The sequence below is a fragment of the Cyanistes caeruleus genome, chromosome 12 (genome assembly GCF_971803275.1).
Source record: "Cyanistes caeruleus chromosome 12, bCyaCae1.hap1.1, whole genome shotgun sequence".
Taxonomy (NCBI): domain Eukaryota; kingdom Metazoa; phylum Chordata; class Aves; order Passeriformes; family Paridae; genus Cyanistes; species Cyanistes caeruleus.
In genome coordinates, this window is record NC_141712.1 from 2,708,108 (window position 1) to 2,730,781 (window position 22,674).

The 22,674-nt window shown below is 51.9% G+C and overlaps 1 protein-coding gene across 3 annotated transcripts in view; it reads right to left on the minus strand.

The window, feature by feature from the left end:
- Positions 1-1,829: 1,829 nt before the first annotated feature.
- Positions 1,830-22,674, minus strand: part of LOC147650809 (axonemal central pair apparatus protein HYDIN-like) — a 56,558-nt gene continuing 35,713 nt past the window's right edge. For all 3 annotated transcript variants that reach the window (XM_086847722.1, XM_086847720.1, XM_086847721.1), the window contains 29 exons: positions 22,457-22,593; positions 21,698-21,819; positions 21,419-21,610; positions 20,873-21,025; positions 19,566-19,805; positions 18,823-18,966; positions 18,216-18,403; positions 17,859-18,041; positions 17,501-17,620; positions 16,139-16,298; positions 15,861-16,033; positions 15,507-15,705; positions 14,720-14,819; positions 14,098-14,191; positions 13,445-13,613; positions 12,919-13,157; positions 12,531-12,600; positions 11,693-11,897; positions 11,095-11,327; positions 9,886-10,034; positions 8,740-8,932; positions 8,084-8,192; positions 7,240-7,494; positions 6,752-6,894; positions 6,184-6,408; positions 4,864-5,024; positions 3,915-4,021; positions 2,890-3,337; positions 1,830-2,221 (listed from right to left, as the gene is read on the minus strand). In XM_086847722.1, coding sequence (XP_086703848.1) covers positions 2,059-2,221; positions 2,890-3,337; positions 3,915-4,021; positions 4,864-5,024; positions 6,184-6,408; positions 6,752-6,894; positions 7,240-7,494; positions 8,084-8,192; positions 8,740-8,932; positions 9,886-10,034; positions 11,095-11,327; positions 11,693-11,897; positions 12,531-12,600; positions 12,919-13,157; positions 13,445-13,613; positions 14,098-14,191; positions 14,720-14,819; positions 15,507-15,705; positions 15,861-16,033; positions 16,139-16,298; positions 17,501-17,620; positions 17,859-18,041; positions 18,216-18,403; positions 18,823-18,966; positions 19,566-19,805; positions 20,873-21,025; positions 21,419-21,610; positions 21,698-21,819; positions 22,457-22,593 — 5,074 coding nt within the window. In that variant the 3' untranslated portion in view covers positions 1,830-2,058. The remainder of the gene's footprint in view (positions 2,222-2,889; positions 3,338-3,914; positions 4,022-4,863; positions 5,025-6,183; positions 6,409-6,751; positions 6,895-7,239; positions 7,495-8,083; positions 8,193-8,739; positions 8,933-9,885; positions 10,035-11,094; positions 11,328-11,692; positions 11,898-12,530; positions 12,601-12,918; positions 13,158-13,444; positions 13,614-14,097; positions 14,192-14,719; positions 14,820-15,506; positions 15,706-15,860; positions 16,034-16,138; positions 16,299-17,500; positions 17,621-17,858; positions 18,042-18,215; positions 18,404-18,822; positions 18,967-19,565; positions 19,806-20,872; positions 21,026-21,418; positions 21,611-21,697; positions 21,820-22,456; positions 22,594-22,674) is intronic.

A 22,674-nucleotide genomic window follows, 5' to 3' on the forward strand; every position in this document is an offset into this window, starting at 1 on the left:
TTGTAGCAAAAGTGAAAAAATGACTGTGCATGTTGAGTTTTCCTTTGTAAACTCTGGTTAGTGACTGGACTATTAGGTGTATGGGGATGCACATGATGATTTATGTACTTGTTCACTCTGTGTGGCTCCAGGCTTTGAGAAAGAATAATCCCACTTGGCATTTTGACTCAATTAGGTCTCAGGAATGATGAATCCAGAGTAACTTGTTGAAAGCTGCTGAAAAAATGTCTCTGAAGTTTACAGCACAGCTGAAGTGTTCAGAAGAATGAGAATTCAGTGATTGAATATCCAGTTATCCTACTGGCTATGTCTAATTGTTACCCACTGTTACAGTACAGTGCACAATATCACCAGGAAAATTGTGAATGTCATCTTCAGACTGCTCTATTAACCCACTGTATTTTTGATCAAAGTTACTTTCTACAAATTACCAAGCTCTTTTGCCTTTTTGACACTCTTGCTCTTTTCTTGTTAAGTATTTATATATATAATACAGGTAGCTCCTGAATCTGCTCAAGGAAAACAAAGTTAGCTTTTAGGTCTTCTAAGCTGAGGTCTGTCTATTTCACCTGTTTGTGAAGCTGCAGTCCAAGAGCTGTGACAGAAGGGTTGCTGCTCTGGGAGCAGGGGTGCTTCTGGCTTGAATTTAAACCCGAAGGCGTTGTACTAATTTACAGTTCTTACAAGGGCTCTGTCAGTGCACAGAATTTGCGTAACTCTTAACAACATCTCTTAAAAATAGAAAAGGTAACAAGAACAAGCTCCCCCCCATGCCCTGTATGGTGCTTCCACGGTTTTCAATTCCCAGTGTGACGGCCAACTCTTCTCAAAAATGCTGGTGCAGAATGATTGTGGAACTCGCTTGGGGTTCTCTGGATGGTAACGTGAGGAACGCTTTCTCTGCAGCTGTTTTGATCTTTTCAAGGACCGGCCTTGGCAAAACCCGGGCCTGGTCCTTCGCCTGTGCCCATTCCCCATCGCCGCTCAAGTGCTCGGTTGTTATTTTATTCCCAATGGCATCAAGGGCGCTGTCGGAACTTTGCAATAGCTCAGAACATTCGGCCTGTAATGACCTCTTCCATGCCCCCTCCCATGCAAGATATTCTGATGGGGTAAGGAGGCACGAAAATAAATCATGGAGGTCATACGGGACCGAGAGATTGGAGGAGAGGGTGGCCTTTAAAAGGCCCTTAAAATATTTGCTTCCCTTTCCAAACTCTTTCTGGGCTTTGCAGAGTTCTCTTTTGATTTGAAATGAGAATGGCTCCCATTCCAGAAGCACACTCCCACATAATTGAACATAATTGGAGTGGCAAGAGGAAGGGTCTCCTGTTCTGGGTTCCGGTTCCTGGGCTCGGCACTTGTGGCTCACGGGGTGTGGGAACCAGAAGGAGGGGTGTGGGATCTGAAAGTCAGAAGAGGGTTGGCGGTGCTGCAGGGGAAAGAGGAGGGCTCAGAGGAGGGGCCATTGTGAAAGGAAGGGGTGGGGAACTTTTCAGGAGGAGGAGCCCAAGTGGAGAAGGAGGGGTCCGAGGGGACAGGAAGGGGAGGGACAACTGGAGGAGGAGAGATAACAGGGGGAGGAGCATCAGGGAAGAAGGGGTTGGAGGTAGGAAGAAGGAAAGGATTTTGGGGAGGAGAAGTACAAGGGAGGGGCCTGGCCATGCGGTCCCCACCATCTTGTGCTCTCCAGGAGCCATTCTGGGTACACCAGGGAGGAGAGGGTGAACAGAGTAACTGGAGACAACTGGGGGGAACCTCAGAATGTACTAACTTGGGGGTTTGAACTGGGGTAGTGGGGTTTAAGGAAAGATCTCTGGCACCATGGCTAACAGTTAACAACTTATTAGCAAATGTTTATTTACAGTTAACTGAAACTTAAGGTATTTGACAAATTAACAAACAATTATTTAATTAACAAAATTAATTAAAAGATGATGATGGCTGGAGCTGGAAAGGGCAGCTGCAGAGGTCTCAGGTAAAGGGTGGGAGACCATCAGCAGTAGGAAACAAGATGTTGCTGGCTCCTGCTGGATGCTCCAGCTGACACAAATGCTGTCACTGTGGTGTTGGTTGCCAGTGCAGCTGCTTCTTGTGTCCCTGGCCTTCCTCTGTCTGCAGTAAGGCAGAGCATTTTGGTTTTTCAAAACGCTTCCACTGCCGGGCTCTGCCTTTCAGAACCACCTGCACCGTCCTGTGAGTCTGCTCCAGGTTAGGAATGCTGGGGAGAAAGGGACTGGTATTAGCCAAACAAACATTTCCAGCCAGACGCTTTTCTGCCTCCTTGCAGAGCACACAGCATTGCATCCTCCCTCTGTGCAAGCAGTGAGCAGCTCTGTGCCAGAAGCAGAGCTAGGGACTGGCTGGTCCCTGGGTGTCTCATTCAAGATCTTGCAACCCTCCAGGAGCTTAATGTTTCATACAGTGTCTTTTGCCAGTGTCTCCCTACCAAGGCCAGATGATCTCTCTGCGCTCCTGTGGGAGCTACTGCCTCTCTGGGACTGCTTGTCTCCAGGCCCACCTCCCCATCCCAGTCAGAGGGACTGAAGGGAGGGTGTTAGGGGATGAACCAGGCTGTGCTTGGTGATGCCCAGCAATAGCACAAGAGGCAACGGGCAGAACCTGAACAGGAAATTGCACCTGAACCTGAGGAAGAACTTCTTCCCTTTGCGGGTGACAGGCTGCCCAGAGAGGGTGTTGAGTGTCCCTCACTGGAATTATTGCAGAGCCCTCTGGACACTGCTCTGTGCCATGTGCTCTGGGATGACCCCGCTTGAGTAGGGAAGTGGGACCAGATGACCTCCTGTGGTCCCTTCCACCCTGTCCCACCCTGTGATTCAGTGATAGCCATCAGAAGTGTGAGTTGGCAAGTGTGTCCATGTTTCCCACCTGCACAGCATGGTGGTCTCAAAGTTCCCCACATCCTTTGGGGAGAAGAGCACATGAAAGGTCTTCTTCTGGCCAGGAGCGATGGTGCCGAAGTTGGGGTTGATGGAGAACAGTGACTGGTCATGGGTGACATCTGGGAGGACTTCCAGGGAGGAAGTGGCACGCTGCGGGGAGAGATTCCATTCCTTGGAGCGGCACCGCTTCTTGGAACGCTGCTTCTGCTTGGCATCCAGCTGCTCTTCCTCAGAAAGCTGCTCCTGGTCAGAATCTTGCTGATCCTGCTCGGAATCCTGCAGCTGTTCCTGCTCGGAATCTTGCTGCTCCTCGGCAAGCCACTGTAGGCGCCGCAGCTCAGAAGGATGCGTCTCAAAAGGATGGTCCTGCTCCCCCCGGAAAAGAAGCACCAGCTTTCTGCGCTGCCTTACAACAGGAGCAGAGATGAGCCCACCTGCAGAGAGGAAGAGGACACCATTCAAAGACAAAATCTGTGTTGCCAGCAACGCTGCCTCCTGCAGCAGCACATAGGTGGAAGAGAGCTGGGATGCACTCGGAGCATCTCTGGCCAAGTTCCCAGCAGGGAACAGAGCTTCTGGGAGCAGGGTCTCTGCTGCAGCACACACTCCTGTGCCAAAGCAGGAGCTGGTTTTAGACAGTGACTTTGCAGCTGCCCTGGAGTGGGGAACTGCACACAGACAGTGGCTGCAGGGCAGCTCACTCGTTACACCATTGCTCTCCCCAGTCTCAGACTTCTCAAAGCAATGACCTGATGTCCCCCCTCCCAGTCCTGACCCAGCACGTGGCTCTCCCCAGAGCCTGGCTCAGCTCCTTTGCAGAGCTGAAGTGGCAGAGCAAGAACAAAAGGGGCTGAAAGGCAGAGGGGGCAAGGACAAAACTCTCCAGCTGCAGCTGGGAAGATGCTGATGAAAGTGAACGTGTGGACAAGGAGGAAAAAGGAATTCAAGTTTTGGGGTGAAGGGGCAGGGTCTTCTCCCCAGGCCCTCAGCTACCAAGTGAAATGCCCTTACCCATCGGAGAGGTTGAATATGGCATCCTCACTGCTTCACTATCTGCAGGAGCAGCTTCCTCCCAGAAGTATTCCAGGGCCACCTTCCCTGTGTTGTGCATCCTGAAACTGAAAAGCAAGAAGGAGGAATTAAAAAAAAAAAGTCCAATAAATAGAAAGCAAATAGTACAGTAACATTGTCTGAGGGACTCCTGCTACCACTTTCTGCTGAGGAGCATCTTCTTCCCCAGGCAACCCTGCCATGCTCAGACTGCTGTCCTGGGTGGCCCAGAAAAGTATTTCAAAGTCTGGAAGTTGAAGAGGAAAGGGCCAACATGGTGCCCAGGACATTGAAGCTAAGGGGCTTACTTTGGACTTTCTTTAGGTCTTGCTTTGACTGCAAACTTATTCTTGAGCAGATGAGGACAGGTGACACGCAGTGAAAGCAAACCCGTGGCTGTTCTCAGCAGAAAATGGCAGCATTGAGCCTCTCCTGACCACCCTCTCCTGCTTGGCTTGGCATGCATGTGAACAAGCCTGTGCTGGTTTTGGCTGGGGTGGAGTTCTGGGAAGCAGGCACTGGGTCAGCCCTGGGCAAAGGTGTCACAGCATTGTCACAGTACAGCTGGTCTGGACTGGACACAGTGAATGTGGCCATAACACAAATCCAATTCAGCTGGCCTAGTTCATGCCTGAACGTGTTCCCAGATAAGTTACAGCCCCATCCAAGCTGAGAAGTGAGCACAGCACTGGCCAGGAAGTTGGGCAGGAGAGAGATCTCAGCCAATGGCTGTCTAGCCCAGGAGATTTGCATTGGGTATTTCAGTGAGCTCTGAATAATGAACGAGGCTGTTTTGTCTCCTGAGCAGCTGGAGCTCGAGTTGTGAGTTTTGTCTCCCCAGCCACGGCCAGCACAAAGTTCCACAAAGGCAGCTCCCGCTGGCAGGGCCCTGCCTGGCCTCAGCACTCACGTGGCTGTCCTTGTCTGGAAGGGCAAGGTGTCCTTGAGCTGAACCACGACTGTGTCCAGTTTGAACTGGGCGTAGGCAACCAAGGCACTGAGGCACAGCTCGGCCTCCTGGCCGCTCTTCTTCAGCACAGTGTGAGCCGGTTCCGGGACTGTCTCCACTGTCTGCAAAAGAGGAGAAAAGAATCGCTGAGCAGAGCCCAGAAAGTCAGGCTGAGAAGGGAATCTTTGGGCCTCCAACATCAGCCTCATAGAGGGACTAGAAAGGACCATTCACTTTTACTTCCCTGGAAAGATGACAGAATTGGGACTGTTATGCTGCAGTAGTTGTTTCTGCCCACTGATCAAAGCAGTCCTAGCACAGCTGTTAATGTACCCATGGAGACTACAGCGGCGTTCCAATCCCTGTACTTCAACCTTGGAGAGGGACTGACTTTTTCCCTGGTCCCCTAGAAATCCAGCAGGTCTCAAAATTAGGGTTAAGTTCCCCTGCTGGAGCTCTGTGGGTGGAGAACCCCATGACTGCAGACTTCTAGGAAGCACCTTTTTCTTCTTGTCTTAGGAGAAAGTGCTCTCCAGATGTCACCTGTGGAGCAACAGCCACACTGCTGGCAGCTGGGGATGGGCATTTTGGAACGTGAAAGATCTCACTAGGAAAGTGTCCAACTGCAGATGTTCTGATAGAAAAGAGGATGGTTTAGAGGCCTTAAAATGGTCCAGAAACTCGGAAAGAGCCTTCACCCAAGCTGAGTGTGTTGGGCAATAATGACAATAAAAGCAAGAGTCTCCAGAGATGATCCTTCTCCGGACTCCTCCATACGGTCACACAGTGCCTGGGCTACTCCATGATGAGATAACCCTCCCAATACAGAGACCACAACCAAAATCTCTGGTATCCATGGAGACAAACCTTGGCGTTCACCAGCAGGTGCAGTAGAAGTGTATTTGTCTCCACTTCTAAAGAAGAGACAGAGTGCAGCAGACTTAACTCCTTGTTGGTGAAAAGGCACCAAATCATATGGAGAGATTTCAAACACCATAAAATGAGATAATCATAAAACATTGTCTCCCATTCAACATGGGCTGCAGCACTTGTGCTTGTGGCCCAGACTGATAGCGTGTGGCTAATGGTCTCTTGTCTAAAGGCTTCCCCTCTTGTGTGAGGGTCATGTGCATCCACCTCTCCCCTAGAATGCCCTGCTGGTGAACCTCAGGGCTGTCCAGTGTCCAGAGGAAGCAGGAGCTGCTCAGCCAGCAGTGATGGTGTTATGGTGGTTCTTTTTGGAAAAGCTGTGGTGGCTTTGTTTGCCATTTTGCTTCTTACCTTCTCTTTTTCAGGCCATTGGGCTGCTGGCTCCTGGTTCCCGGTGATGTCCTTCCACATGACAGTGCGCATTTCGTCGTCCCAGTCCGGAACATTCCATAGTGGCAGCTCAAATTTGATCTTGGTCACCTTACATTTCACAAGGTGCCTCCTGAAGGTGGCTGGGACATCTGATTTCAAGGTCACTGTGATGGCCTTGGTGCAGCCAGGGTGGAGATGTCCCACCTAGGGAGAATCAGGGAATCAAGACCAAACTGGAAGCACTGCCAAGGGCAGGACTGATATAGCAAAGGGGACTGATGTGGTGAGCAGCTGTGCCAGGAACCTGCACCTCAGTGTGGATTTCTGTGAAGTTTGATAGACAAAAGTATAAAGAGAAGGTACCACCTCCCATAACGTGAAGCCTTTTCTGCAAGGCTGGCAGCCTTGGCCCAGCCAAGCCAGGGAGTACATCTCCTGTGTGGCACTGGAATGGGCTAGCACTGGCATGTGAGGTCTCCCTGCCAGCTCCCAGGAACGCCAGGGCAGGGCTTGAGCAATGGGGAAAGGCAGAGCAGCCCCCACTCACCCTGGGGGAGAACTGGAATGGGACGTCTGCCTCCCACTCGAAGCGCATGAACGTCATGCGGGTGTGGTTGGTGATGGTGAAGATCCTGTGGCAGGGCTTCCCAACAGGACAGTCCCCAAACTGGATGTGGTTCAGTCTGACAGCTGTTAAGGAGGAAAGCAAGGGATCTCAGCATGCAGGGAGTTCCACCCCACCCCCCTCACATGCACAGACTCCTGTATGTTCAATGCTTCCTTGCTCCAAGCCTTCCTCCCTCTGGCAGGGAGCTCCCCAGGCAGTTCCCCATCCCACCACTTTCAGGGAAACACCCTGGCACACCCCTGAGCCAGCGCCATGCAGCACAGCACACACTGCTCTGCATGCATGGCTGCCACACCCACAGGCCTCCATGTCCAGGGGTGACAGCCCAGGCCTGCCTAGAGAGAGGACACACATGATCAGATATTTTCTTCTTCCTTGTTCCACCTTGGCAGCCTCTCCTCTCTTACCATCAATGATGTCTTTGTTCAAACTGCTCTTATCATTCCTCAACTGTGGGTCTTCCTCTAGACAGTCGAGGCTGAATTCATCCTTGTGGCCTTCACCCACCAGCTCTATCAGGGTCTTGTCAGAGTAGGTGTCCCCCACTAAAACGCGGATCTTCCCTTCCACACGTTGAGCCAGGGTGGGATTGAAAATGACATCAAACTCTGCCGATTGCCCACGATGCAGAAGCAGGAGAGGCTTCCCTGGGGGCTTGCTCTCTGCACAGCAATGGAAATCAGAATTAAGTGATACAGTTGTACAGAGGAAATATTTCCATATATGAGGAACAGAAGGTTGAAACCAGCTGCCTTCTGAGCACAGGTTGTTCTACCCGCAGTGGTTCCCGACCCTCTTCCTGTGTTCACAAGACTGCCATCTCCAGACACATCACCACTTAAGCAGCTTAACCTCAGGTTGATGCCCAGCCCTCATTCCATCGCTTCCAGACAGCTCCAGCCACATGGAAAGCTGAGCCAAAGAGCACTTTGGGCTTCTGCTGGCTGCCTGTGTGCTCAAGGGCTGTGTCCATTCAGGCTGGGACCTTGCCACATGCTGCAAATATCTCAGAGGCTGCACTGAGGCAGTGAGAGTCCCCCAGAACCCAGCCCACCACGTCTAGAAGAACACAAGAACTTCCTACTCCTTGCTAGGAGGAAACCCTGGAAAAGGTCCCCATGAAAAGCTCGGGGGACAGAGAGCCCAAGGAAAGAAAGTGTGTCCAACATCTGGCTGCAGCTCAGAGAAGCCAAGAGCAGGGCACACGTTTTCCCTCTGTGCACCATTGCACTTCATGGTTAACGAATTTACCATTTTCAACAGAGTCCTCTCCCACATCTTCAGTGTGGAATCTCTCCAGTGTGGAGCGCCTGGCTTTCAAGAAGAATGCTCCATGCTCATCCTCCAGGTGTAACATAAACTGAGAAAAGGGAACACAGAGCACAATGATACTGGTGTGAGTACAGGATGGCACAGGGACTGACACCACAGTGCTGCTGGTCCTGCATAGGAACCCAGCACCTCTCCCACTGCAAACAGCACTGAGCACAAAAGTTAAGTCAAACCAGCTGGGAAAAAGGGCTCTTTAGAGCCATTTGGATTGAACCAACACGGAACCAAACAGGACAGAAAGCAATAAGCAGAATATAATTAAACCACAACTAAGTTTGCTTAAAATATAGTAAACTGGGGAATACAACCTAATGGAACTGGAAAATCACACATTCCTTGAGAACAAACCTGAAAGATGGGGGGAAATACTCCACCACCTTCCTTGTGTTCAACTTAAAGAAGAAAGACTGGATGGAAAATTTTCAAGAACTCCCTTCTTGGAGAACAGATGCCAGTCCCTTGCTTAAAAAGAATTTGTGACACCTCTTGCCAGGTCTGCCATGGTTTTTGGGACCCTCCCCCTGTGCCACAAGCACTTATTCCCAAACCAGCCCATTCCTTGAGCAGGTCCTCACCTTGACAGGTACGATGCCGTTGTTACGGACGACCAGGGGGAGCATCTCTAAATCCCCCAGCTGGAGCCTCTGGAAGCGCAGCACGGCATTTCCTCTCTTGCTGCGAGCTCTCGGGCACACGACTGTCACCTGCGGCTCGTGCCCCCTCCCACTGATGGTGAAGCTCAGGATTTGGGGCTTGATTTTCACAGAGCTGCAGGAGAGGCACACAAACAATTCCAGCTGGCACTAACCCATTTCTCACTGGGCAAGCCAAGCAGCAAGGGCAGTCCACACTGTTTTCCCTGCCTGGTGCTCCTGTAGCCCACAACACAGCCCCCCACCAGCCTCTTCCCAATCCCCTCAGGGCCATTCACAAGAGGAATCTGCTCCAAAGAGCCAGAGCCTTCCACAGTAACAGTTAAAAGTAATTCCACTTAATTGAGTCATGCAGTACAGCAGATACATAATGAGGCACCAGATGAGATATGGCAAATCCCCTGGCTGCAGTGAGATGAGACATAGGCAACAAGCAAAAAAAGCACAGCATGAAAGCAGTACAAAAGCAAGAAGGCAAAAAGAAATCATTGTCACCATCCACCAAGATCATTTCCAAGAACAATAGAAAAGCAATTGCTTATTAGCAATTAGACTTCCCTGGCTCCAATTCAGCCACTAAAGGCTTGAGGAAGGGCAGGTCAAAGCCCCTGTACACAGGTCCCAGTGCAGAGGAACAGGGCTCCTCTTTCATACCAGCTCCCATCACTCACATGAAATAGCTTCATGAATGCAGGGAATCACAGAGGATCACTTAATGTCACAGAAACCAAGAGGAAATTGTGACTGCTGACTTGCTGCCACAGAAACTGATCCATCTAAGCTTCTGTCCTTGGAAATGCCCAGCTCAGCTGTAGCACATCTCAGTAACTTCCAGTTGGCTACCTAATATTTCTCTGTCTTCCTATTTGCTCATACAGGCTAAACCTGTATGACAAATCTGCCTCATTTTTCTGCTCTATCCAACAGTGACTGCCTCCCAGATCATCTCATGCCAAGTACTCTGCCTAAGGCTGCTGAGAGCATTAGAGCTAACAAGAGGTCTGTGCCTTCCCAGTGGAGAGGCAGCTGTCAGAGAGGCCTCCCCCAATATTTCTCAGGGTCAATTACCATTTGGGGATGACAAGGGAAGCCTTAAAAGTGCAGTCGTAGTTCTGCTCGTCTGGAGGGGTGAAGGTCACTGTAGCAACAGCGTGGGATGAGCCGGGAATGGACATCTGGACTGGATGCAACTTGAAAACGGTGACAGAGCCTTTTTCCTTGGGGGAAGCCAGAGAGCAGTGTTAGGAGAAAACACCTTCCAGCACGACACAGTTTCATTCATAAAGGCATTACTGAAAACAGCATGTCTGTAGTGGTTTAGATTTGCTAATTGGAGTTTCTCAGTCAATGCACTAAATAATGTGGTGGGGTTTAGCACTGGCTAAAATCACCAGGACACTTATGCATTTTTTGTTGTGAACTATGGATTAGGAGAAGGGTAAAACAGGTTTAAAACTTAAAAGGAATAAAGAAATTTTATCAACAGGACTACAGGAATAAGAAACATCAGAATAAAACCTCCAGAACACTTTTTCTCCCCCTACCCAACTTTTTCTTTTCCCAGCTGACCACTGGGAGACAAAACCTGGGATAGTAAAGCAGTATCAACTCTACAATAGTCTTTGATCAGTCCTTGTAAGAAGAAGAGTTTTTTCTTGTCATGCTATGGAGACTTTTCTACAAGAAGCAGTTTTCTCCTGGCTTCTCTTTTCCATGAATAGCAGCCAGCCAGGCAAAAATCTTGCATTGTGACAGCTCTTCCCATTTTCACAGCCCTCCTAGAGGTGTGTTTATGGGCTGTGAACTCAGGGGCTGTTGTTTTAAGGATGAGTTGTTCAAGCAGGGAATGCTGACCTTGTGCTAAAGCATTGTGTGTTCTGAGTGCTGGCAGCTGCCCTGCCCTATGTGGGAGGTGGTCACTGCATGGAAAACCCTGCAAATAACCTACAACTGGCCTTCAGAGAGAGGAAAAGCCAGGGAGCCTGAGGAGATGCTCTGCTTTGAGTCCTGGCATGTCAGTTGATAACAGCCCCTCTCTGAGTGTGCTTCCAAGAGAGGTTCAGAAGGATTCACTTCTCCCACCAAAGACCCAGAGGTGTGAGCCAAAACCTTGCCCAAGACATGAGAATTCAACACAACTGTTCCCTGGCTCTGCTGCTCTGCCCTGAAGTTTGACCTACACTGAGCTAGTGTGGGCCACAGGAAGCAATCTGGAGAACAAAACAGCTTTCACACGGCCCTTAGAGGGCAACCATCTCCTTGGCCTCCTGTTCTTACCTGTCCTGGCAGGGGGCTGATGGAGAGGACCACGTCACACGGCAGAGCACTTGTGTTGTAGATGTTGAAGTGGGCTTCAGCCTCTTGCCCAACCAGAATCTTGTTGAAGATGAAGTTGTTCTCATCTCTCACAAACAGGCCCACACCGTGCACAGAGAGCAGCTTGTGGCTGAGGTCAGTGCTGCTGCAGATCGGGTATTCTTCAAAGATTAACATCGCATCCTCAGCAAATGCTGTGGACAGACCAGAGGGATGAGCATGAAGAAGCCTCCATTCATCTGGGCCTTGCTGGCCTCTGAGAAGGCTTGGTAAGCTCTTTCTGCCCAGGTAACTGCTAAACCCAGCTTTGGGTGGGGGAGCTGGCTATGAGGATGGAGCTCAGTCAACCTGAGTCTTAAAGAGCATTGCTTTCCTTTTATCCTTCCATGCATCCCTCTCAGCTGGGGAGGGATGAATCCACCAGTGGACTTAAGAGGGCTGGAAACTCTGAGGATTTCAAGGGGGGACACCAGGGCTAGCATGCCTCCCTATCCAAGCAGCAAGTTGAGGTGCTGATCAGCAGCAGGTCTGGCCAAGGGAACCTGTGGAGAGCACGTACCTGGCAGGCAGGACTCGGCAGTCAGGGTAAAGGGAATGCCGAGGGGATTGTCCCTGGGGTCTCTGCCCACGATGTCAATGTACAGCTGCTCCTCACAAGTCCCCTCCTGCCCTGCCAGGCACTCCACCGTGATCTGCTGCTGGCCCCACGGAGCGATGGAGCCGGAGCAAGGGGACACCGTGAACATGCCCACATTGAGCTGACCCTGCAGAAGAAGTTCCAGGAGAGGCTGAAGGGTAATAGCTGTGCCTTGAGCACCCCAGCAAAGAGTATGTCCTGCCTTGGCCTCCAGCTGGGCCCAAGCAGCCAGTCCCAGGGCAGGGAAAGATGACTCCATGGCCCAAAGGCAGCTCCAGGTTGAGCCCAACAAGCCAAGAGGAGCTGCAAGCCTGTCTCAAGTGGCAGAGAGAAAGGAGATTGAGTGTAAAGAATGAAGGTGGTAGCTGTGATCCTCAGCCTCCAGAGGTAACAGGAGAGCAGAAACAGCTGTGAGAAATGATGGGAGAGAAGTAAGGGAATGAGATGAAGAAAAGGAAGAAAAAAAAATGTTGTCTGAGCTCTGTGGACCGGGAGTTCAGGAGGGATGTTTTTGCTTCTGTGGTGTTCACAGACACATGCTGGCCAGCAGCTATCACACACAGGACCTGCTCCCCTCTGCTGAGCCCACAACTGCAGGTCAGAGCCAGAGTACAGGACTGTCAATGGGACTGAGCAGATCCTGGACTCCATCCTGCAGACCACGTCCCACCCAATGGAGATGAGCCCCCAGCCTGGGCACAGCAGCATCTTCTCACATCCCCTGCAGCAGCAGCATTGTTGGGGAGCAGGAGTCACCCACCTGTGTCAAGCTTGATTTCCTTCCCGCTGAGCACTTCCTAGCTGATGGAACAGATTCCCCTTGCTTTGAACTGAGAGGAGAAAGCAGAGGTATCTGTCATGCTGAGCTCCCCTGCCTTTCTCTGAGGCCAAAGCTGGCCTTCCTCCTCACAGAGGAAAGCCTTCCTGCTCCAGATGGTTCCCAGAGAGCAGCCTGCAGCACCCATTGCTGGACAGAGCAGCTCGAGCACCAGCTTCCTACTACACATGGGGACACTGAGGCGTGTTTTGCTCCCTCTCCCCAAGGCAGGGATGCAAATGGGCGATAGCCCAGGTCTGGCTGCCTGCCACATCTCAGCCGTGGGCTGGTGCCTCCTCAGGCAGGAAGGGTGGTGCAGGGCTTCTCATACCTTTTGCTTTCCAGTGAAGATGCATCCTCAGTTGCTGGCTGGATGCGGAATTTGAAGCTGATCGTGCCTGTGTTCTCCAGCACGACAGTCTGGGTCTTCTTGCTGCCCTTCATCATGGCACCGAAATTGATGGGTGAGGCAGGCTCAATACTGAACTTGCTGTACGCAGCTCTGGCCGACACCCTCACTGGGATGTTGGCGACAGTCTGGCCTCCTTCCCCTGCGATGGCATCTATCACCTGTGTCCACAGGAAGGGGTGGTAAACAAAGCAAAGAGGCCAGCCAGCCTCTACCCCAGTCCCCAGCCTCCACCCCAGGCCTCCATCAGTTCACCCACCCCTGTTAAAGCACCTCCTCCAGAGTCAGATTCTCAGCTCCCTTAGGAAGCCTCCCAAATGGTTTTGAAGACTTTGTTTGTGTACGTAGGAGAGAGGATTCTCCAGTTAAAGCCCTCCTTCCATTAGACACCTGTCCTGTTTATGCTCCCAAAACACCGTGTGGTAACAGCCTGGCCCAGGCAGCTCACCTGGCAGTACAGGATGGGGCTGTTCTTGAGGAGCATTTCCCTTGTGGGGTGGAAGAATATCTCAATATTCACACCAGGCTGGGAGGCGATCAGCTTGCCCGACTGAGGCTTGACAGTGAAGTGGGATGCCAAGTCTCGCATCCTGGGACCTGCACCCTTCAGCATCAATCTGGGGAGAAAGGGAAGGAATGGAGATCTCTGCAGTTACAAGTAGAGGTGCTGCCAGCACAGCCAGGACTTTGCATAGGACCAGAAAAAGAAGAAAAGGGAGAGTGCAGCTCTGCTCAGGGAATCCTGGATGCTGACAGAGAGCACAGACAGTCATGAGGTTATTGCAAGAAGCGTTGACACTGAAATTTTTCATTCACTCTTTTACAGAGTCTCAGAAGGAGAAAGGAGGTGACCATCAAAGAAAGGCAATGAATCTCAGCATTTCAGTGCCTGAAATTCTTGGGGCTCTCCTTTGGGTTCCCTGCTGAACTGTGGAGAACTGCTAGTTTGTGGCTGGAATCTCTGGTGAAATAGCTGAGGGAGCCCAGGTTTTGTGTTTATTGTGAGGTAGCCAGCATGGAAACAGGTTCTAACCATTGACAGAGGGAGACTGCAGGCCTGGGAACCCAGGGAAATGCTCACCACCAGGCAGCTGGACTCACCTGTACTCGATATTGTACAACCCTTTGTTCTTTAGAGTCAGGACGGTCTTCACATTATCCAGGACATGGATGGTTCCAAAATCCAAGGTTTCATCTGCAGACAACGCGCAGAGCGAGATCAGACATGGTATTTGTGAGCTGCTGCAGAATACACCAGGTCCCAAGCTACATGGAGGTCCCAGCACAAAACCCTTTTCAGCAAGTTGCTGTTCTTGGAAGGGTTTTCCAGCTACTTGTCTGCCCTTTCTCTTCTTACTCAAAATATCTGCAGGCTTAGTAGCTAAGGAGCTCGGCTTCCATTTCCTCGCTTCCAAGCACAAATCCCATCACTTTACATGCTGTGCTGAGCCTGTGGGAATTGCCAACTGCCTGTTCACGTCACTGGTGTTTCAAAGCCCCCAAATCCAACCTGCACGTGAAGCTGCACACTTCAAAGTTCAGAGGGGAGAGACTTAAGGCTGCCAGTGCCCTGACAGTGCTTTATTCCATGCAGCTTGCAGGGTATGTGCTTTATGTATCCATGCCATCCTTGCATCCCATCCCATCCCAAGTGCTTTGGTCACCCACCACCCAAGGTAAGGCAGTGCACCTGGACTGCTTTGTTTGGGAGACATCCACTGACCTTCAGGCAGGACCATGCTCAGGAGAACATCATACACCTCTGCAGACAGTTTGATGTTCTCAACCTGAACAATCCCCAGGATGTTTTCTGTATCTGAAACCTGAGGAAGCAAGAAACAAACACTGTTCAGATTATTCTTTTGCTAGACAGCCTCTAAGTCCTTGTCTCTGCTGGCTGCTTCCCCTATGGCCTCCCCAGCTTCACAAGTGTTGGTGGACACCCAAGCTTTCCTAACCCGTTCATCTCATGGGCTGTCCCAGTGGGATTCTGCTGCAGTAAAAAACCCCATCAGCCCAACTCTGCATTCCTACAGCAGGGAATGCTGCTGCTAAAGCTTCCTTGAGAGGCACAGGGATGTAAGAACAACCACAGGATGTGTGGGGTGTCTCAGAGCAGGTGGCATTGACAACCCTTTGCAATCACCTAGCACCCTCTCTGAAATGCAGCCCCTAAACCATGGGGAACAAAATGCCAGGGGCAGAGTTTGTTGCACGATGCCAGAGGTTTGGACAAGCTCCAGGAGAAATGCTGAGATCACGCTGCAGTCTGTACAACCAAACAACAACCTTCAACCATTCACAGGGCCAAGGTGCTTGTGCTACAGGCTCAGGGTGCAGTGTCTGCTTATCTGGGGGATGTGGATGCACTGCACGTTCTGGCAAACGCTGTGTAGAGGCACAAGTTGGGGTCACAGCACCCTTGTGTCTGTCAGGGGCAGCTCTTCCTGACTCTGTCCCTAAGAGCACGTGGCTGCTCACTGTGCCAGGCAGGGCACAGTCCCTCTCACCTCTAGTCGAAGGGTCTTCTCAATGGTGCCAATCTGCTGGGCCTTGAAATTCACTGTCACTTCAAACTCTGAGCGGGGATCAATGGTGCCGTTATCTTGTGACAGTGAGAAGTCCTCAGCAAGGTCATCCAGCCCACTGAGCTGCCAGGCCATGGGCAGTAGGGTGTTGTTTTTCAGGACCAAGGTCCTGCTGTCAGTCCTGCAGAGACAGGAGGCACTTGGCATCAGCTGCTGGCTGGTCACACCAGCCTCGCCACTGAATGCAACCTGGAGCAGCTCCATCCGAGCCCTGGAAAGCAGAGTCAAATGTTTTGTCTTTGTCACAAGTCTTGGAGTGCTTGTGGGATGACTGACCTGTGCAGAAGCAGCTTGTCAAAAGACAGCTCCAGGGGGCTGACCTCCAGCTTCACGTGCACCCCGTGGCAGCACACGCTGAAGACCACTGGCTCTGGGTTCTTGTCAATGCAGCAGATGAGTTTGTCTTCCAGGAAGCCAGGGGAAGTGGGGTATGCCCAAATGGTCAGCTCCTGGACCCGGCCCCACGGAAAGAAATAGAAAGAGCTCTGTGTGTGAGCAGGAGCAGCAGCTCCTGGGCACTTCTACGGTGCCTGCTCTCCCTGCCCCTCTCCTACCTGCTTCTTCTTTGGTTTCAGGGTCATGCTGGGAGGGTCCAGAAGGAACGTCTCTGCTTTTTCATCATCCTCAAAGAAGAACTGGACCTCTACGTCCATGGGGGAGTTGTTGAGGATGGTTATATTCTCCGAGTTGGCAGGACAGTTCTGGGCCTTGTACCTGTCCACAAAAGGGGAAAAGGCTGCAGAGGAGACTGTTGCCTTTGCCACGCATCGAGGAAAGCACCGTGTGCAGCCGAGGAAGCGGTGCTGGAGGACCCTGCTCTAACAAACAAGTGAGGGAAGTGGATCCCAGCCAGGGGCGTGGGCATGTGCTCATCCTTGCCTGACTTTGATGCCTTCCCCTGTACTTGGGGCCTCCACCCCAGAAGCCTGATGATGCTCAGGCCACTTCAAGTGTTTTTAATACAATGTAAATTCAAAGGTGCCTAGAAAAATAACAGTACACCAGGCCCATGGGTTCTTTCCCCTTCTTTCTTGGGGTGCCTTCCCTGCAGGGTATAAAGAAAGGCTTTTGGAAAAAGAGTTTAGCTGATCTCTTCCCAAAAAGTCATGAAACTGCTTTGGATTTCATGGCTTATCACAAAATCTGAGAAAGAAATATAAAGCATCATTTCCCAAGAGGAATGCAAAAAGATAACAAGTGACCCTTCTCTCAGGTGTGGAAATGACTTTGGAGTGAAAGGGTTAAAGAGGCAAACAGAAATCCCAGACCATCCCATAAACCTGGCTAAAGATTGTCTGGTTTTTGAAACTGTGTTGTCAAAATAGATTTAGCCCTCCAGAGCTCCCATGGAGACAAGAACTTAATGTTAAATACTATTTTTTAAAAAGTGACAGTAAAAGTAGAAATGCACAATGGCTTCAATGACAACGTTTTCAGGCAGACTTTATCCAGCAGTGATGATGCAATGTCATTACAGGCAAATGTAGTTCCTGCTGTACATACCCCCTGACACCCACTGGCAGGTCAGCCATAAAATCTTATTAATAATTACAGATCAATGATAGCTTTACAAAACCACCTACAGAATAATTGCTCACTCAGGCTAACTGCCGAGCTCAAAGCACTTCAAAAACCACCATACATTTCCTAAGGGGTGAAGCTGAGATGTGGAGGCAGACAAAAGTTGCCCCAAGTCCCCTCTGGACTGGCAGCAGCCTGGGGCTCTGGCCAAGGCACCCAGCAGGCAGGCAGAGCGGCACCCCCAAGGCTCATTTGCCTCTTGTATGCTCAGGTTCACACATCTGTGCTCCTTCAAACCCAGGTGTGTGCCAGGACTCTGCCAGGGACTGCCCTGGATTGTGTCCATGTCCCCAAGCGTGTCCAGGAAAGTACAACACCCAGCAGGGAGCACATACCACTCTCTTGATTTCCCACACAGCAGCGGTCCAAAGTGGAATTGCTTGGTGCTCTCAACATATTCCTTGAAGATGATTTCACCTTCCTTCATGGTCCTCCTCCACTGTGGAAACACCAGCCTGGGCAGAGAAAGCAGGGAAGGAGGAGCTATGAGATGCTGCAGGTAGGAAATGCAGTCAGAAAGCCATAACCCATCCTGGTGGCTCAGGGACCATCTGCCTTCCCAGCTCCCAGCACAGAAAGAGATGCTGGGTGACGTCAGGCAGCACCATGTGCCCAGGCCAGAATGCCCAAGGAGCAGCCCTGGCTGTGAGCTCGGGGGCAGCAGTGTGGGAGGCTGCCAGGGGCCAGCCTTACCGTGGGTTCTGGCTGATGCTGGGGTACAGGCCGGTGCCACTGCAGGGCAGCTCGTACTGCCGCTTTGTCCCCACCAGCTCAAACCTCAGCGTCTGCTCAAACTCCCCTGGCTTTTTGGTGGAGAAGTGGACCTTCAGTTCCACCTCACCGAGGGCAGGCACTATCCAGCGGTACCGTTTCAGCCTGGCAATTAAAGAGGAGGCTTCAGACATGGCTGAGGAGCAAATGAAACAAGGAGGGTGCACTGGCCATCCCATGGAGGCCCTGGCACAGGGTTCCTGTGCAGCTGGGGACGATGGACCTTGTTTGGCAAGAGGACCAAGAAGCAGAGGCATCACCTCCTCCTGTGCAGCTCACCTGAGGAATTCTGTGGGGACTGAGGCACTTTCCAGTGTACATTTGGACCTTGTGCTGGAGGATTCCCAGGGACTTTCTGTTCTCTGTGTAGATATTTGGCTCCCCTTTGGAAACTTGTCTCTGCTGGCTGCTTTACCCTTCTTTGGCAGGCCCTCAGCAGAACGGCCCATCTCATCTGGGGTCTTGGCCTAAAGGGAGAGAGAAAAGGGAGAGAGGGGTGAGCCCTGAGACATTCCCATCCTGGAAAGAAAAATGGGCCTTCGTTCACCAATGGAAGAGAGAATAAATAAGTGCACCTGCCCAGGAACTTGGTCTTCCTTACTGGGGTTTGTTTTGTCTAGGACACCCCTTCTAACTCAGGATCCTCTCCTCAAAGGAAGTTGGTGGTTTTAAGTGATTTTTCCCCTCTTACAGAACTGCTCTGTCTCCAGCAAAGCTGTCTCTTTTGCCCCATCCCTGACAGAAAGGAGACCTGCAGACGTGGGGCCCCATCACATCTTCACTACCTCTCCACAATGATCCTTTTCCATCCACCTGTCCCTCATGCCCCCATCTAGCCTGGTCCCTGCCCTGGCACCTTCAGTGCCAGCATCACTGCAGTACCCACCAGATTGTCTTCAGGTGTAACAATGGTGAAGGGCTTCACATGCTCTGCAGAGCCCAGCCGCTCCTCTGGGCAGTCAACTCTGGAGAGGACAGCAGCAGGGGGAAGGGGAGGCCCTTGGGGATGCAGTCCCAGATGCCTCAGCATCTAAAAGACGAGAGAAAATCCTGTTTATACTTCTGTCACCTTCATCCTCACAACTCCTTCTTCGAAGGCACTGAGCTTTTGGCAATGGGCTTTTTGATTTCCATCAAGTACAAGTATTTTGTTATGCCCAGTGGGGTGAGCAGGCTCCAGAGCAGAGGCAAGAGCTACAAGCAGGACTGGGAGAGAAACCCCTCCCAAGTGACTCATCTGAAGAAAACAATGACCATGAGCTGCTCACTGCCTGCAGCCACACTAGCCACACTAGCCAGGACTGCACTCTGCCAGCAAAGCCCTGAGAACCAGTGGAGTTTTCTGCCAGAGCACATGCCCAGCCCAAGTCATGCCCAGCCTGCCAGCAGGGAAGAGAAACCATATGCAAGATTCCTTTTCTCACCTTTCATCCCACAGATGCAATAAACCCATTTTCTGTCTCCTCCCTTCCTCCCAACAACACAAACTCTTTAAATCCTCCCACAGCACATCAGCAGAGCTGGCTTTGCCCTGGGCATTGCCTCCATCTCCCTGACACAAGCCTGGGAAGATTGGAGTGCTGTGAAGCTTGGGCAGCATGTACACGGGGACCAGACCTGCCTTCTCACCTTCTCCTCCTCCAGGTACTGCTCATCAAAATCCAGGGAGTAAAACTCGATGGGGAATTTGCATGGGTTCTTCACCACCACTGTGGCCTCCACCCCATCGCTGTCCACCAGCCCCCATCCCATCTTTAGTGCTGGGGGACTGAACTCCAACCGTGGCTCCAGACCTTGCCCCGAGAGGTGCAGACTTAAGTGATTGCTGCTCCCATGAATGTTGAGCTGAAGCTTATACTTGTAAGACCTCTGAAAAGAGAAAAGTGCAGAAAACTTATCCATGAAGCCCCAGGACCCCAAATACAGCGCTTGCCCCAAGGCCAGGGTGTTATCAGTCCCTCCAAGGTGAACAGAAACCAGATATTCACTTCTGCGAGGGACTACAGCGCCTGTGTCTGGGTGTGAGTAACTGGGATGAGTCCTGGTGTGCACTGTCACTGGGTATTGGGTACCAGATGGATGGACAGTGGACTGCCAGGCGTTTTCACCCAGGCATGCAGGAGTGCAGTGCTCAAGAGAAGGGCCCTTGGGGTTACAGTGTCCACACCCAGTCCTGGCACTGCTGCATCAGGCAAACGCCAGCTCCAGGAGAGAGGCAAATGAGCTCTGGCTGGCCAGAAATAAGGGTCACCTTCTCTGCTTGGTGTTTGGCTCTGATCAAAGCCAGACACAAGATGTTTACATCTCTTGAGCAATTAAAAGGTCCCTGGGACTGTCTGTGGGCACAGAAGCACTTGTGTCCATACTGCTACACACTGTCCGTTTCCAAGACCCAGCGGCCCCAGGCAAAGTACTTTTGGGAATGCTGCATCCTTTTCAGTTGAATCCCCAGCTGTGTGGGAATGTGCAGGCAGGCCAGAGCCCCAGGGACTGACTGCTGGCAGCACACCACGACAGGTGACTGTCCTGCCATGCTCAGGAAGGTGTCTGGTGGCTGTTTTGCCAGTCAGTTGTGCAGCAGGATGGGCCTAGAGCGGCCATTCCAGGATTATCCTCTGCGAGTGTGCAGCTGCTCTGCACCGAGTGTCGCAGCTGCAAACAGGGCCAGGCAAGGGGGAGGCTGAGGGGAGCTGGGCACATCCCTCCCCTGTGCCGAGAGGCAGCCACAGAGCCCTGATGCTCTCTGTGCAAGCTCCCTGTGGGCATTTCAGAGCACATCTCCCGGGAGTGCTCTGTGGGCTGAACTGAGCCACGCTGAGCACGGCGCTTGCAGAAAGCCCCCTGTGAAGGCAGAGCTCGTCCCACACTCTCTGCACCAGGCCCTCATTTCCAGATAGCCCTGACAGGCCTCCTGGGCTGACAGCTGCCAATCTCACCTCCTCCTTGGGTGCAAACTGGATTTGCAAGTTCTGCCACGCTCCTGCATCAAGGGTTCCTTTGGAGGGCGTCACTTCAAAGGGACAGCGCCTTTCCTCCAGCGCCTCCTGCTTCTGACCTTGGGCTGGTGTCATGTATCTGAGTTGATTGCTCTGGACACAGAAACCAATGGGGTGAGGTCTCCTCAGTCTGTGAGGACAGAGCCTCAGTTCCTGTAGTGCTCTGAGACACTGATACAGCGCTGACAGCACCCACAGCCAAACCAAGTGTGGCCCCAAAGCCTAGAGCTGGAGGGAAAACCTGTAGACAGGGCAGGCTGAGGGAACTGCTGTCCTCAGAGGAGGAGGAATGGCTGAAGATGGCACAAAAGCAAAGCAGCAGCTAATGGAACAGGTCTAGGAAAACCAGCCTTGATCTAGACCCTCAGAAACTTCTTCAAACACGCCATAGACCCAAGTGCTCGGGCAGCCACAGGAGCAGAAAGGGCAGGAGACACAAAGAAAACCCAGCCAGAAGTTGTGTGTTCAGTGCTGCCTGTGCTTTACCTTCATAACAGGCTTGATGGCAGTGATGAACCATTTGCAGGGCACTTGGAACCCGTTGTAGAGCTGGACTGTCTCAACCTGGCACTGCCCAACGAGGATATTGGGGAACTGCAGTGTGTTCTGGGAGAGGTCGAGCGACAGTTCCAAGACAGTGGCACGGAGGCGGATGTGAGACGTGGGGCCTTTTGTTACCTGTAGAAGGACAGAGAATTCAGCAGAGGGTGCAGGTGACATCTGCTGCTGTGCCCAGCCTGCTGCCTGCCCCAAGAGCTGTGGTACCTGTATGGGCAGCAGCACATCCACGTCACCCTGTGGTTGCTGGGCACTTTCAAAGCACACATCAAACCTCAGGGTGTGCATGTGGGGCAGACTCTTCATCTGGCCCAGGTCCACGCTGAAACCTTGAACAGATGAAAACAAAGCAGCTGAGATACACAGGAAACACAAGCAATGTGTCAGAAGCACGTTAAGGCCTTACAGCTGTCCTGGTGAGAGGTCTGGGAAAAACCCCAGGCTGTGCTGTGACCTGGACAAAAACTCAGAGTGCACCTGAACGCCCCTCGACACAGCGAGCCACTGTGTGATGCAAGTGCAGCCTTGCCTCAAGGCCTCTTCTGGAAGCCTCTTTTGATCCACCAGAGGATCTCACAGGCTGTTTCCTCAAGAAAGGCTGAATACAAGTGCTGTGACAGTGTGAACTCCAAACAAAGCACTTCCAAAACACAGCAGACACCACTGGTTCACAAAACAAGGCCACAGAGTGCCCAAAGAAACTTGATGCTCGTGGGAGCCAAGGGCAGAAGATGCTGAGAGGTGACCAGGGTGATGAGCCCATCTGGCCCCACACTGGAGTGTCAGGGCACTTGTAGGCAGGCCAGGTCCCTGGGCATGGCTGGACAGGAGGATTCTGCCTCTGAAGCTCCCAGCAGGGGCAGGGAGAAGAAAAAGCTGAAAAACCTCCCCAAGTTCAGTGGCTTCAGCTAATCTGGGTGAGACACCTCCTCCATGCCCACAGGAAGTGTCTCCAGCACTGCTTACCTGTGTCCTGCAGGACAGATGCATCGACCCAGAAGGACACTGGGATCTGCCCAGGGTTGGTGATCTCCAGAGTGCGTCTCTCAGTGAAACCCTTCAGGACAGTGCCCATGTCCAGGACATACTCGGGCAGCTCAACTCTGCAAGGAGGAGTAAGGACAGTCCTTAAACCACAGCCTGCCTCCATGTCCAGGTGGATGGAGGATACAAATCAAGTGGCT